At 41.7% G+C, this 16,283-nt stretch overlaps 1 protein-coding gene across 1 annotated transcript in view; it reads left to right on the forward strand.

The window, feature by feature from the left end:
* The first annotated feature begins 324 nt into the window (after positions 1-324).
* The window catches only part of LOC107113875 (kinesin-like protein KIF20A), a 26,314-nt gene continuing 10,355 nt past the window's right edge, over positions 325-16,283 (forward strand). Inside the window, exons 1-13 of the mRNA XM_015415268.1 lie at positions 325-438; positions 704-706; positions 2,708-2,785; positions 3,858-3,977; positions 4,541-4,679; positions 4,775-4,959; positions 5,318-5,414; positions 6,040-6,234; positions 8,196-8,307; positions 9,943-10,014; positions 11,176-11,322; positions 12,030-12,195; positions 13,234-13,410. Coding sequence (XP_015270754.1) covers positions 325-438; positions 704-706; positions 2,708-2,785; positions 3,858-3,977; positions 4,541-4,679; positions 4,775-4,959; positions 5,318-5,414; positions 6,040-6,234; positions 8,196-8,307; positions 9,943-10,014; positions 11,176-11,322; positions 12,030-12,195; positions 13,234-13,410 — 1,605 coding nt within the window. The remainder of the gene's footprint in view (positions 439-703; positions 707-2,707; positions 2,786-3,857; positions 3,978-4,540; positions 4,680-4,774; positions 4,960-5,317; positions 5,415-6,039; positions 6,235-8,195; positions 8,308-9,942; positions 10,015-11,175; positions 11,323-12,029; positions 12,196-13,233; positions 13,411-16,283) is intronic.

Below are 16,283 nucleotides of genomic sequence, written 5' to 3' on the forward strand. Positions count from 1 at the left end.
CACTTCTCCACATGCAGCTGCTGGTGTGACCTTGGGTCAGTTACAAGTTGTTTCAGAGCTGTTCTCTCAGGAGCAGTTCTCAAAAGAGCTCTCTCAGCTCCATCTACCTCACAAGGTGTCTGTTGTGGGGAGGGGGAGGGAAAGGAGATTGTAAGCCACTCTGAGACTCATTCAGGTAGTGAAGGGCGGTATAAATCCAACCTCTTCTCTTCTTAAAATTTCTAAGAACCGTGTTATAAAATATGAAGTGTTTTCTCATCAGTAAAAATCTAGAAGTTTGACGGGGTACAAACCTATTTCCTACTCATTTTTTACAGTGAAATAATGAACTGTCAGGAAGGAACAGGTGTACTCTCAACAACATGTAGTGTGACTGAATTAACTTTGCCCCTTGAGTTATCAGAGGTATCCAGAGCTAAAGAGCATCATGAGGGAGAGGTGAGCTGTTTGCTGTTCAACTTTATGTTGACATTAGTGTATGTGTATCCCCCCCCCCTTTCTGTCCACTGTAACAAAGTCCTTGAAAATGAAATCCCTTTCCCCTAGTTGTGGTCATTGTTTAGAAATATCAAAGGAGGAATAAATAAAGATTCCTAATGATGCAAATTCAAATTATTCTTATGTAAAATAGAACTTGTATGGGAAAGGTAATGAGTCTTAAAACTAGAATCAAAATGAGATATTCTTTTGCATGTTTTTGCAGGAGGTAAGAAGGCAGAGAGACAGATTGTTAGTTGAAAAGACACAGTAAAGCAACTATACTAGTCTTCAGAAATGTGTATCTTATCCTGTGAAACGTGGTGATTTATATTAAATGTTTAACCATTCAGAAAATATGGATGTCCCACACCATAAAACTTCTACTTTAATTCTCTCTCAGCCTAACTGAGGAGAAAACTATGTTATTAAGCAACTTTGTGTCCTCATTGAGAAAACTGGTGTGTATATATCATCCCTTCCCTTTCAGTTTGCCTTTTTGGAACCTGTAATCCCCCCCTGGAATGTGTGGGATCAGGGATGGTGGTAATGTCTACCATAACTAATAGTGTAAAGTGGCCCAGCCATGAGTCCCATTAACTACTGCATGGAGATTATAGTTCTACCAGACAAATCAAGCTTTCTTGTTATTGTTTCTGCAGATGATGTCTCATGCGAACTCCTTGCATCATCACTGTGCTTTGTGGTTTCAGTAAATAAAAGCTCAATGTGTTGGATCCTATGAAAAAAGTTTGAGTATAATGGCACCTTTAATACCAACAAAGTTTTATTTAAGGTATAAGCTTTTTGTGTGCATGCACACTTCTTCAGATACAATGAAATGGAAATTACCAGTCCATACATATAGGTAGAGGGTGAGCAGCAAATTAACATACAGCATAATGAAGATGTTTAACAAATTCAAGGACCAAACAGGAAAAACAGGCTTAGTTTATATGGTTACCATTTGTTTGGGTTTAATTCTGGGGGGAAACATAGTGAAGGGAATAAATATGTCAAAAGTGGAGATTACTTATTTATTTTTTTATTTATTAATTGCATTTATACCCCTCCCCCCACAATACTTGTGGAATGCCGCAGTTACAATTAATCTCCACTTTTGGCACATTTATTTTGTTCACTATGTTTTCCCTCAGAATTAAACCCAAACAAATGGTAACGATATAAACTAAGGTTGTTATTCATGTTCGGTCCTTGAATCTGTTAAACATCCTCATAATACCATATGCTAATTTACTGCTACTGCTCACCCTCTACCTATATGTATGGACTGGTACATTGTGTCTGAAGGAGTGTGCATGCACATGAAAGCTTATACCTTGAATAAAACTTTGTTGGTTTTAAAGGTGCCACTGGACTCAAACTTTGTTCTGCTGCTTCAGACCAATATGGCTACCCAGTTGAATCTATCTTCTTGGATCCTATGGTTATTTTTACCAGTTCAAGAATATTTCTGTTCGCTGAGAAGGGAAAAATTTCCTTCCCACTGCAGTCCCCCATATTGTGCCTAGTGCTATTTCCCTGGTGGTTCCTGGTGTGTGTGTGTGGGGGGGAGGGTTGCCAAGTTGATCTTCGCCGGGAGCAGGGGCTCCCAGCTGGCGTCTGGTGCATGCGCCGCACACACATCACCCGGAAGTGACGGGAGGACGCCAGGCACGCTGGGGGCGGGGGCGACGCTGTGGTTTTCCCTTGTATGGCTGTGGCCCTGCCCCCAGCATGCCCGGTGTCCTCCTGTCACTTCCAGGTGATGCGCACGTCGGGGAGGTGTTCCCCCCGGGGCTCGATCCGGCGCCGCCAGGGAACGGGCCTCTGGGGCGGGGGTTTCCCCGCCCCCCGGGGAGACTTGGGATCCCTTGTGTGTGTGTGGGGGGGGTAGCTACAGAGCACACAGTGGACTACAGCTGAAGGAGGGAAGTTTCACAGGCAGCTGAATTCATAGAGTGAATGACCAGTAAACTGAGCCAAGGTCCTTCTGTTCCAAGATTTAGTCTTGTGTCTGAATGCCAGTGGAAAGATGTTTAATAATATTTGAGAATGAGAAGTTTTCAGACTGAAGAGTGCACCTGGAGGGACAAGAAGTGAAGTTGGGTGAATCATGAAGACAAGTGAGGGAATACTTAAGACTGTACTGAAGGCTCGAGATGCACAGCTCACAAGTTTGTGGCATCTTTGCCTAATGGTTGTTAATCCCATCCTTAATTTTTTTTAGGATGTATGTCAGCTACTGAAAGTGTACTTGAGAGTGCGGCCCTTCTCCAAGGCAGAGCTTGAAAGCAATGAAAATCAAGTGAGTTGTACAGCTTATCACTAGTGGGGTGTGTGCATGTAGACTCAGTTTCAGAATTGAATCTATTGTGCTCCATCCCTACCAGTGCAGATACAAGAATGTAGCTTTGACTTACTTTGTACTTAGAAGTAGTCTTTATGAAGATTCAGAGAGCGTCAACTCAAGCCTCAATACTGCAGGATATGGTGAAGGGACATGACAACCGGGGGAGTGTTTAATGACTGAAGTAGGATAACCAGAACAAGTAGAAATTGAGAAAATTAGACACAATGAAAGCATGTTAGGAAACATGCCCTCTTGGAACAGATGACTTCAAGAGGTGTGTTTAAAATCATACAGCACATAAAAAAAACCCTTTTGGCTTAAAATGAAATTGAAGTTCACCTTGCTCACCAAGAACAATACCAACAAGACAAAATGAACATTAAACAAAGGACGTATAAATAGAACTACATTGGTGTTCTCCACGCTTTTCTGAAAGGTGGAAGAGTCTAGGATCATTGCTGTCTTGATTGGTTCCCTTTGGAGGAGGAATGCTAGAGTGTATTTGTAATATTTATTTTATTTGCAAATGTACAAGTAAAGCTTAAGTGGAGGCCAAGGGGGATTCCTGCTAACCACCAACGGATCCTTGGAAGGGGATTGAAGTGGAACTATAAAATGTATTTATTTAAGAATATTATATACTAGTTTTCTGAAAACAATCATTCAAAATGCTTCCATCAGCTCACAGCTTCTTTCTGGCTGTGATCACACACACTAAATAATCCACTTTCAATATACTTTTCAACTGGATTGTACTGTGTGAACTGGCAAAATCCAGTTGGAAAGTGGACTGAAGGTGGATTATTTCGTGTGTGTGATCACAGCCCCTGTTTGCTTCTGCTGTTTTCGTGCCACATACAAACATGTCCCTTCCCCTCTTTCCTCACCTGGAAGAAGTAATTCTCCTTCATGCTCTGATGGTACTTGACAGAGCTCTTTGAGTGCTTAAAACATGTTGGAGGTGTTAATTTTAGCAGATGAAGTACACTTCAGGAAATTTATTTAAAGTCACTCGTTTGCTGCTAAGGACTGCTTAACGATTGAAAACCAAGAAACGGTAACTCTTCGTGCACCTAAAGAATCAGCTGCAATGAAGAACAGCGAAAAGGGAATTGGGCAATGTGCACATCGGTTCACCTTTACTCGGGTAAGATTACCTGCCCTTGGAGGGGAAAATATACTTAAGGCATTGTAACACTGCACACTGGTCCAGAGTGCTTATTTGGAAGTCAGTCTATGGCATCTAGCTTAGGCCAAAGTAAATTGCACCCCTAAATGCATAACCAGATAAAATGTGGGCCACTTTTCTATATGAGACTGAATAAAAAATTGAAATCTGTAATACCATACTTGGGGAGATTCAATTAATAGAACTTTTATTTATCACTTAAATTTTGATTATTTTTTAAATCTCCCACACCTTTTCTTGGAAGGAGCTTAGGGTGCTATGATTGGTGTTTGCCCTTGTTGCCCATTTTATCTTTCATGATAACCCTGTGAGGTACATTAGGCTTATGGAGAATAACTAGCCCTAGGTCATCCAGTAAGCTTCATTGTGAGACTCCCTGCTCTAACCATTACAGCATACTGTCTCTCAAAGTGGCAGTAGATCTGATTGCTGTGTAGGCATCTTAGCAAAGATGCCCATATGCAAGCAAAACAACTTGCTCTTCCCTCAGTGACACTATAACTCTGGTATTCTCTCTTTAGGTTTTTGGACCGGATAGTACTCAAAGTGAATTTTTTGAAGGCACAATGAATGCGATACTAAAAGCATACACCAATGGAGTGAATGGACTTGTGTTTACCTATGGTGTTACTAATGCTGGCAAAACATTCACTGTTCACGGTACATTCGCTGTTCACAGTTCTATTCAAGAAATACACAATTTAAAAGCTCTAAAAGCTATAGCGTGTAACACAAGAAATTCGATGTTTTCGCAGGTTGTCCAAAAGATGGTGGTATTCTGCCTCGTGCTCTTGAAATGATCTTCAGTCATGTAAGAGGAAGACAGTATCAAAAGATGGACTTAAAGCCATGCTTCAGCAATCTTATCAAGAGGCTGGATGATATGCAGACTAAGCGAGAGGAATCCATAAAAGCTGCGCTCCTTGCCTCTTTGAAAGAGGTCAGTGGCAAGCAGGGTTCTCTATTACGTTTTGATGTTACCATGCATTAAAACTATTTAATGGTAGAACTATGTTATTGTAAGGGCAACATGGAGTTTTCAGCCATGTCTTTCTGTTGTACTTGTGTTGACTTAAAACTGCAAAATCTGCCTTGAATCTCAGAGAGACAGGTGGACTATAAGTAAAGTAATAATGACGTTAAATTTGTGGGCTGTTCTTGTATATAAAAATATTTTTGAAATACCAAGTTTGAAAATGTATTAATTGATAGTTTTATATCTTGTACATACTAGCACAGCATAACAACTTGATACATATTAGAACATCATTGACATTAACCTTTTTATGTTTATCAAGGAGCCTGATCATTCTTTGAAGTGTACCACAACTTCAGGTACATCAGATTCACCTTGTAGTAACTGTAGCTCACCCAGTCTTCCTTTGGATCAATTAGGTAACTGCTAAATGTTTATGGTTAATAAAATACTTTTGGAAGTATTGTTATGCTATGGTATGTGAATGATATCAAAGTACATAAGGACATAAGAGAAGCCAATGTTGGATCAGGCCAATGGCCCATCTAGTCCAACACTCTGTCACACAGTGGCCAAAAATACCAGGTGCCATCAGGCGGTCCAGCAGTGGGGCCAGGACACTAGAAGCTCTCCCACTGTTGCCCCCCCCAAGCCCCAAGCACCAAGAATACAGTGCATCACTTGCCCCAGACTGAGAGTTCCTATCTATACCTTGTGGCTAGTAGCCACTGATGGACTTCTGCTCCATATGCTTATCTAATTCCCTCTTGAAGCTTTCTTGAAGGATTAATTTCCATAAGGAATGAGGGAAATTAATGTGGAAGTATGTATTTTGGTCCAAATGTTTTGAATCAAAGTTGTTAAAGATACATAAGTATAATTGTGTGCTACATACATAGTTGCCCTGGTTTAGACGCATATCTTTCCTGAGAGAGTGCCTGTAGATGTGGACAAATAATGTGAACACTGACCTTTGTTTGGTTACACTTAAAAGCTACGGATGTTTTTGAGTTATTCTGTTCTTTTTCTACTTCTGGTTAACAGACCAAAGTAATGAACTACTAGATTCTGAGAGGGGTAGCAGGTATCAGAGAACACTGTTGTCTATCTGGGTTTCTTTCTTTGAAATCTACAATGAGTACGTTTATGAACTACTGGACTCACTGCCAACATCAAAAAATCAAAAGCGTAAAGTTCTAAGGATCTGTGAGGATCAAGGAGGAAGTTCTTATGTAAAAGGTAACAATAACCCTCAAAGGTTATGGGTTCAGTGCAGTGATTAACTCTTGGATGGGGGATCTTAGAACACACTGATTAGTATTGGACGAATGGTCCACCAAACTGAATATTCTGTTAGATGCTGGCCACCTTCAAACGCACGGGGAAGCTCTTGACACCAGGGGGTGCTGCTAATCGTACTCTTTTCCTTGTAATTGATATTGCTGTGAGCCTTGCAACAGCTGCCACTTTGCTATTTGGGGGGCAGAGGTACTTCAAACATATTTTAGCTATTACGTTTTTAAACTCAGCACATATGGTTACTTCTCATCCTTAGTAGTAGAAGGCAGGAGCACCAGGTACCCCAATGAACCACAACTGTTGCATCCTACCACTCATGTCAGCATGGAGGTTTCAGTTGGCCAAAGGAGTTGCTTGTGTTAATGGATGACTTTTTTTGCTGACAGAATGTACTTTCCTTAACTGAGTAGTTAAGGAAATGGTATGTAAGGTGTAGAGATGCTTTTTACATTACACTAATGATTATCAGTGTTCAGAGCTTTGTTGACTTCCCTGCACTGAGCTGATCATCATGATGCCATTTATGATGACAAAGATACTTTAATGTTAAACGTGGTCCCCAAAGTTGTACCCAAGAGGTAACTTTCCTCTAAACACATTACTTCACATTGTTGATGCTGAATTTGTGTTGTGAAATCCATTTGGAACTCTAGTTGGAAATTTTCACTATGTGATCTAGACTATATTATCGAGATTATTATCCCTATATTATCCCTTTTCTCAGACTGTTACTTTTAAAATATGTTATGCTGTGTTTAAACAATTTTGAAACAACATTCAAGGCAATCTAATAAACAGCTTAATGTAAGGCAGTCTTCCATTTCTAGATAAATTAACACTTGTGTGATATAATCTAGAAAACATTCCAAAACAAATAGTAAATAACAAGTGGAGACCTGCAAGAAACTTGCGGGATGGTTATCTAATTTGTCACACCTTCTCTTACACATATCACCCCCTACCTCTCTCACACTATTTCTCCCCTCTGCCCCCCTTTTCTTACTCTCTATTTCTCCTCCATGCATGTGACTTCCTTCATCACTCTTTCTCTCTCTTTCTGCCCCACCCACCATTCTTTCTTTCTGCCCCCATCACTCTCCCAGCCTCCTGCCTGCTGGTGGAGGAGACCGGGGACAGAAGGGGGAATTGGCGGGGATGGTGGGGGAAGCTTACCTGCTGCTGCTCCTGCTTCCTCCTCCTCCTGCTCTGCGTGGAGCTCTCCCCCCACGAGTATCATGGGTCCCCTTTCTTCCAGAGCCGGGGGGGGAGGAGACCGGCAAGGCCTGGCGGCTGCAAGGCACTCAAGCCTCACTTCCAGAGCCGAGGGGGAGATTGACGAGACCCGGCAGCTGGCAGCCACTCAGGCATTTCCCCCTGAGCCAGGGGTGGTGGTGGAGGAGGAGGAGGAGACCGTGGACAGGGGGGAATCAGTGGGGATGGGGGGAAGCTTACCTGCTGCTACTGCGTCCTCCTCCTGCTTCCTGTGAGGAATACTCCCCCCGTGAGTATCGCGGGTTCCACCTCCCCAGCAGCAGCAACCGCTGCAGTCGCCGAAGAGCCAGCGCTGTCCGAAGACGTTTCCGTGGTCATGTGGCTGGCATGACTAAACACCGAGGCGCACGGAACGCTGTTACCTTCCCACCGAAGTGGTCCCTATTTATCTAATTGCAATTTCTTGCTTTCGAACTGCTAGGTTGGCAGGAACTGGAACTAGAGATGGGAGCTCACTCCATCATGTGGCACCCGGGTCTCGGAACTGCTGAACTACTGACCTTCCACAGCCTGCAGTTCAGCATCTTAACCACTTGAGTGGTTTTATAGTGTACTGCTTTTATTTAGCCATTTTCTGCCTTTAGTATACACAAATTAAAAATAATTTAAAAAATATTTTCTTATCCTAGACTTGAAGTGGATCAACATAAAGAACATAGATGAAGCTTACAAAATTCTTAAAATAGGAAACAAAAACAGAAGTTTGTCATGCACTAAGACAAATCAGCAATCAAGCAGAAGGTTTGTTATTTCTATTTGGCATACCCCATAACTGTTATTGTCTGTCCTCCCTGGTTGTGGTATTGTTGATGTGTTTTGATAGAAATTTTATCATTTTAAAATGTTTTTAATTGTTCTAATATGTTTATGTGTTCCACCGGATTGGGTGGAAAGATGGCATCAAAATGTTTAAATCCACAAGCTGATACCAGCTCTAGGGCCTCAAACCACAGAACTGTATACATATGGGGTTTTTGAAAATAGCTGTGTTGTCTACAGTAAAACAGTTTTGAGTCAAGTATCACTATGTGGCAAGGTGTTTTGGAAGTCATATACAGCACAAGGCACATCTGGTCAAAAACACTTAATTTGCTTGATGTATGCAAGTCATGAACAATATCTAAAGGCATTCTCACTTGCATCTTGCACATAATACATCTTCCTGTTAAGGAAAGAAGTTGGGTGGATGCATCTTTGCATGTGGAGATTGTTGGCAGAGTTCAGGAAATAATCCAATCCACACTTTGGAGTTTGCATTCAATGAGTTTATTGCAATAGGATTTTGCAAAAAGACAATAAACTGATTGCAGGTCATTAATGCAAAGGCCTTCAGAGCACAAGCACTAACACCAGGCCCGTAGCTACAGTGGGGCATCTTGGGGCCTGCCCCCCAACCTACTGCCAAGGCCCCCCAACTTCCCATCCAGCCCAGGCCCCCCAACTTCCAATTTGGGTGTGTGGGGTGCCCCCCAACTTATTTAAAGGCCCCCTGAATTCAAAAATCCTGGCTACGGGCCTGACTAACACACAGCAGAAAAAGAAAGAACAAAAGGTAAACTGAACTGCCAAGAGAAAACCTTCAATAAACTCTGAATGCTAGAGAATGTGCCACAGCTCCCCCTAGGGTACATTCCTACATACCACAGTGCCGTGCTTGACAGCAGCAGTGGCACATTTACTTCCAACGATTAGTCTAATATGGATATTTCAAACAGGGCCTTCTGTTTCTTATAGGTCTTATTTCAGAGAGACTCTAAGATCTAGATCTGTGGGATAAAAGAAAACATTATGACATTTGAAAATAATGACACATTTTAAGTAAGGTGTCTTCTGTTCTGTGTCCAGAGGAAGTTTGAGGCCAAAATACTTGTTCTGTACGACATGAGTTGGGTCATGGAGCTTGACCTGAATGTAACATATTCAAGTGGGGACTATCTTTTAAAAATCTCTCCATCTGTTTGCATATCTTTGAACACTGAGACGGAGAAGGAGGAACTTCAGGCTTCCCTCCTGCATAATCCGTTGCCAGTGACAATGGCCACATGGTGCCTTTTGCCCTTTCCTTGAGCTCCATGTGCTCTGGGTTGGACATGTGGAGACCAAAGAAGAGGCAAAGATGTGGCCATTTCCTCTGGTGAAAATGATGCAGGAGGAAAGCCTGAAGCCTCTTCTCTGTCACAGTATTTGGAGCTACATGGAATGATGAAGGAATTTTTAAAGGTTAGTCTGCTTGTGAACATATGACTGAGTCTGGTTGGGTATTGGTGACCTGACTCATGTCATATGTAATGCAAATCCTATTAGAAAAAGATGAGATGGGTGTTTTAGTAAATGACTCTTAAGGATGACAACTAGCATGTTTCTGTACTTTTCTAGCCACAGCATCTTTTCTATCAGACTAATCAGCTTGACTGATGAGACTATACCACATGTTCTTGGAGTCTCTGAGTAAGTGTTGTCTCCATTTTGCTAAACTATACTTATGGTGGTGGTGAAAAGTGCCATCAAATTGCAGCTGACTTATGGCAACCCCATGGGGTCTTCAAAGCAAGAGACATGCAGATGTGGTTTGCCAATGCCTATCTTTGTGTAGCAACCCTGGACTTCCTTGGTGGGTCTCCCATCCAAGTACTAACCAGAGCTGACCCTGCTCAACTTCCAAGATCTGATGAGATCAGGCTACCTTGGTCCATCCAGGCCAGGGCTAGCATATGTTTTTTCTCAGTAATGAGGAGGTTCTAGCAAAATGTCAGAGGGCAAAGAAGTACTCTAAATCTATGGTAAAAATAAAGTGCACTTTACTAGTCCAGTGTGAAAAATAGAGTAAAAAAAAATCTAGGGGATTGTGTGACACCAATTGTAAAGAAAACTATTTACCCTTTTAACATTTCCCTGTGACAGCAAACAGAACAGTTACAAAGAAGAGAACATCATAAAATTAAGAAACTATAATTTTGTGAATTTAATTCTTGTGGTTTTCTGTTTCCCATTGAATTCATGGAGTAAAATAACCAACACAATTTGTATATACACTGCAATTAACACACTATTATAAATGTGGAAGGTGTGAAACACCAGAGGGAATTTGGCCTCACTAAATCTGAAGTTGTAGAGGATTAAAAGCACAAGTTTTAGTTACTTCCCCATACTTCTTCAGGTCAATTTGACCTCACTATCTGGGCGAGTTTTGTGTTCATTTGTTTGTCTTACTTTGGAATACTTTTTCTTGGTGCAGGCGCTCTCATCTTGAAGGAACCTTATGAAACAGTGTCTTTACCTTGGGGTTCTCATGGTTTTGCTTTGCAGTACTGAAACCATTCTGCCTCTCTCTCTCTCTCTCTGTGTGTGTGTAGGTAGGCAGGTAGAGTACAGTAGAGTAGCTTGCTTCCTTAAGAGATTGATAGGAAAACTCAGAAACACATGATGCTGGATTGGGGCATCCCTATGGTTTATTTCTGGCTCTTCACTTTTCTATTTATGTCAATGTTAAGTGGATCACTTTGACTTCCAACAAACTTTCACTTGTTAAAAAACACTGGCTGTCAGTTATAGTACCAACCTGTTTCAAGTAAAATAACAAGTTTTAACTTTAGGTATTTATTTGTGTAGACTCTCTTTGTGTGACCTGGCTGGATCAGAACGATGCAATAAAACACAAAGCTTTGGAGACAGGCTTAAAGAAGCAGGCAATATTAATAATTCTCTTCTTATCCTTGGGAAATGCATTGCAGCTCTGAAACAAAATCAAAATCCTACGTGAGTGTGAAAATAAAATTTTGGAAACTGGTTAAGTGTTTTATATCTGGTGTCATTGTTATGTGTTTGCCATGTCCCCAAGTCCTGAGAAGTCCAGGACAGCAGCACTACAGGTTTAGTTTCTTTTGGGTAAAGCAGCAGTGGAGGCTACATAAACTGTTTTATTTACACAAGTTCAGCTTCATCGAAGTTCAAGCTTTCAAGTCAGTTTTCCCTTATGATAAGAGTTTTAGAAGGATTTGGCGCTTTTTATGCTGACAAATAAAAAAGAACATAGTTTTTATGCTGCTGTGTGTTATTTGTTCAGTTGCAATTTTATTGTTAGCTGCCTCAGACACATTTATGGAAAGAGAGCAGAGTATAAAGTATTTTAAATGCACAGATTCAACATGTGAATGCTTTGGGCTTGATGAGCAGACATGTGATTTATTGTCAGCAGTTCAACAGGCTGTTTTTCTGGCTGTGTCCATCATTGCCACTCTTGCTTGCTCTGTCTGAGGAGTGACTTAGCACTGGGAGTTGCCAGTTTCCCATTCCCAGTGTGTGGAGGGGAGGAAAGAAGATGAGAAAACGCTTAAATGTAGCTGAATTTAATGACCTGAGTATTCCAAAGATGGAAAACAAATAGCCTATATGACTGGATACCCATCTGGTGTTACTACTGATTTTTATCTTGGCATTAATTTTCATACTATTTTCTCTTAAAGGTTAAGGCAGGCATATATTCCCTTCAGAGAAAGTAAGCTAACCCGCTTATTTCAACCATTCTTTTGTGGTAAAGGCAAAGCTTGTATGATAGTTAACATTAACCAATGTGCCTCTACGTATGATGAGACCCTGCATGTAATGAAATTTTCCGCTGTAGCTAAGCAAGTGAGTAAGATTTTATTTATATAGATATTTTATGCCCTGCTTTTCTTTCCAGTTGGTATCTGAAGTGGCTTTACATCATAATTCCTCCTGTTTCATTCTCATAACAACCTTGTGAGGTAGGTCAGGCTTGAGAGAGAGAGTGACTGGCCCAACATCATCCAGTGAGTTTTCATGGCAGAGTGAGGACTCAAATCTGGGTTTGTCAGGTCCTAGTCTGAAGCTGAAACCACTATACCACAAGGGCTTGCTGATTCTGTTTTCTCCAAAACAAAAGCTTGATTGTTTCTCTGCTATACGAATAGTGAGAAATGGGGGTCTGGTCACAATTCAAAAACACATCCAGTTTAATCCAAAATCCAGCTGTCAAAAGGAATCTGCTTCTGAATATACATGTATATAATTGGGAGGCAAATGTGGATTTGAACAGGCACTCACAGATGATGAACTTGTATAGAACACATTCTGTTAAAGAACATTCTCATTTCCTTGAATGAAGAAAGTCATTATTAGCAATAGTTAAATGCCACTTCAGTGTATTCCCAACTTCTTTAAGTAGGTTTCTAAGACAAATAACCCAAAACTAAAAGATGTAGCTCCCTATCCTAGCAGGTGCTGTCATTGTATGAAGTACTGTGTTGAAACTGTTGCCCGTGTCCTCCTCCAGTGCTCTCCCTATTTGGCGTCCTGTCGGGATCTTCTATATCCCATATTAGGCCAATTTTTAGAGACCCCCTGATGATTTTAAACTTTTCTTGCTTGATAATCCAGATACAGAAATAACTGAAATAGTAGCAAAGTTTCTCTGCAGTGCCATGGTCCTACGGCCTGATAAGTGATATTATGAATTAGGTTTTATTATGATGTTACTCTGTGATGTTACTCTGCAATTTTAATTTTACTCTGCATGATTTTGTATTTAGATTACTGTATCTTTATTTATATGCCAATAAAAGGCTTTGGATTTTAAAAAAAAAGATGTAGAGAAACAGAGTGTTTATCTTGATTTTGGGCCATTGTAACAATCTTTTCCCCCTCCAGATTATTCAAACATTTCAACCTAAAATCTTTGATTATTTCCCCCCACAATACAGTGGGAGGGAAGGTAAGCCTGCAGTACAGTCGGATGACATATCTGCTGAGGAGCTTCCAGATGATACTAATATATCCTCCTCTTCCTCTGAAGAAGAAATAGATATTAGCATTATGACACATGAGGTAACTTAAAGCTATCTTGCTGCTTTTATTTGTCTGTGCAGTTTTTCAAACCAGTCTACATTGGTCATAAAGGCAGTGATAAAAATGTTATGAATCTCTAGGTTGTTACAAGATTAGGCTGTGTTATAAATTGGTGGTGGTTGTGCTTAACAGATCTTGGTCAGATTTCTTCCTTAAGTGCTGTAGGCAGGAACTTGCTTGACTAGGCTAAGAACTGAACCCCCTAAAGGAGGAAGTTTTAGCAGTGACTGTTGCTGTGCTCCCTTTATTCTTAACATGCTGCTCGAATTGATATGTTGGGTTTTTTAGCCATTTTATTTAGCCTTTATTAGCCGCCTTTCTCTCTTGTGGAACTCAAGGAGGCTTACAATATAAGTAAAATAATTATTAGAACCATAACAATTATAAAAACACATAATAGGTCACAATTTAAAAACTCCAGTTAGGACTGCCAATAAATAAAAACTAAGTTAGTCAAAAGCAGCCCTAAATAAAACTGTCTTCAGCTGCCTTCTGAAGGTTGATAGTGAAGGGCCAGGCACACCTCCCTGGGGAGCTTGTTCCACAATCATGGAGCTGCCATTGAAAAGGCCCTTTCTCATGTGGCATCTCCTGTGAACATAATCCCTGAGCTGGAATGTATAGGAGACTATGGGCCTTCAGATACCATGGTCTCAAGGACAAAACCAACATCTTGAATTGGGCTTGGGAGTGGATCGGTAACCAGTGCAGCTCCTAGAAACAGGCCCAGATCATCAGTCTAGCTGCAGCTTCCAAACACTCTACAAGGGTAGCCCCAAGTAGAGCCCATCACAATAGTCCAGTCTAGATATAACTAAGTCATGGATCACTGTGACTAGATCTGACTGAATCAGGAACAGGCATAGCTGGGCAGAAGTACTCCGAGCCACTGCAGCCACCTGGTTTTTTAAGATGACCACGATGTCAAGCAGCACTTCCAAGCTGTGAACCTAGTTTTCCAGAGGGAGCATAACCCTATCCAAGCCAGGAGGGATCTCATATTCCTGGGCTTCCTTTCTACTGACCCATAGAACCTCTATTTTCTCAGGATTAAGTTTCAGTTTATTCACCCTAATTACTGACTCCAAGCACCGGTTCAGAACATCAACAGCATCCTTGGAATTAGGTAGAAAAATGTAGAGCTTCATATAGATATTAAATAGCATGGGGGATAAGATGAAATCCTGTAGCACCCACAGGCCAACATCCATGGACCTGAGCAGGAATCCCCCAATGCTGCCTTCTGAGACAACCCCCTAACTCAAACCACCATAACACAGTACCCCATGGTCCCTGTGCTGAGTGGTGGCTCCTTAGGCTACTATGGTCAGTGTTATTAAAGGCCATTGAGAGAATCCACCAGAATTAGCAGGGTCACATTCTCCCAGTCTTGTTCTCATCAGCCTTGGCAACCAAAGCAGTCTCTGTTCCCAATCCCAGCCTGAAGCCAGACTGAAATAGATCCAGAGAATCAGTCTCTTTGAAGAGCCCCTGGAGCTGAGAAGCAGCCTGCCCACTCAAGGACCTTGCCCAAGAATGGAAGATTCCAACATAGTAGGGCTCAAAACAGTTCTGATCACTGCCTCCTTGAGTATGACCAGCACAACTCCAGTTTATCCACTTAGCCAATCTACTGGCAGCTTTTATTGGCCAGGAAGGATGAGGGTCAAATATATAGATGTTAGGTCTAACATGTCCAAGGATCTTGGCCACATTCTCGGGATCCATAAACGGAAAAGTATCCATATAAATTGGAAAGCAGATGCCAAAGGTACATCATCTGAACAACGGCATCTAATCCAAAGTGGATCATGTGGACAGAGTCCACATTTGAGGGACTATGATGTAGAGTCCCTGAACTACAGGAAACAGCTTAGCTGGATGATTACATGCAGATGCAATGGTGGCACAGAAATTCTGCCTTTTCACTGTCATCACCATCACAGAACAGGCTCTAACGGGGGCATAGGTTGTGTTTGATCAGTCTTGCTCTGAGTTTTCCACCAGCAGTACTCTAGCCCATCGTCCCTCCTGTTTCATTGCCATCAGCTCCCCAGTGAATCAGGGAGACTGCTTGGCTCTGTCTGGGGGTGGGAGGGGCTTAGGAGCGATTGTGTCAATAGTCCAGGTCATCTCCCTATTCCAGAAAGTGGTCAGAGCCTCAATGTAATCCTCAGCAACCAAGGCAGGAAAATTCCCAAGCACTGACAGGAACCCATCAGGTTCCATCTGGCGCCTGCAGCATAGCATTACAATGAGTCTAGCACTCTTGTGGAGGACAGAGGAAGCAATAAATCTGATCGTTGCTATGAACCCAGCCACCTGATGTGCCCACTGAGCTCCTGTCTTTGCTTCTGAGTGAACATTTGTACGGTATGCTTTTTGCATTTATAGGTAGGTACAATTAATTCATGTTATAAAAACCTTGGGAACTAGTGGAATCTTAGTGCACTCACTGCTGAAGGAGAGAAGAGTCTTGCCAGTTGAAAGAGGTTCAGTGGAACTCTGATCCTAAATGCTTGCGCCTTGACATTGCCCCCCCCCACCGGCTCCGAGGCGAGGCCCGAGCGGCATGCATTTGTGATATAAGCCCTAGTGTGTCTTCTTGAGAAAAAATAAATATAAGACAGTGTCTTATTTTCGGGGAAACACAGTATGCTTTTTGCATTTATAGGTAGGTACAATTAATTGATGTTATAAAAACCTTGGGAACTAGTGGAATCTTAGTGCACTCACTGCTGAAGGAGAGAAGAGTCTTGCCAGTTGAAAGAGGTTCAGTGGAACTCTGATCCTAAATGCTTGCGCCTTGACATTGCCCCCCCCCACCGGCTCCGAGGCGAGGCCCGAGCGGC

The sequence above is a fragment of the Gekko japonicus genome, unplaced genomic scaffold (genome assembly GCF_001447785.1).
Source record: "Gekko japonicus isolate JY-2015 unplaced genomic scaffold, Gekko_japonicus_V1.1 scaffold382, whole genome shotgun sequence".
Taxonomy (NCBI): Eukaryota; Metazoa; Chordata; class Lepidosauria; order Squamata; family Gekkonidae; genus Gekko; species Gekko japonicus.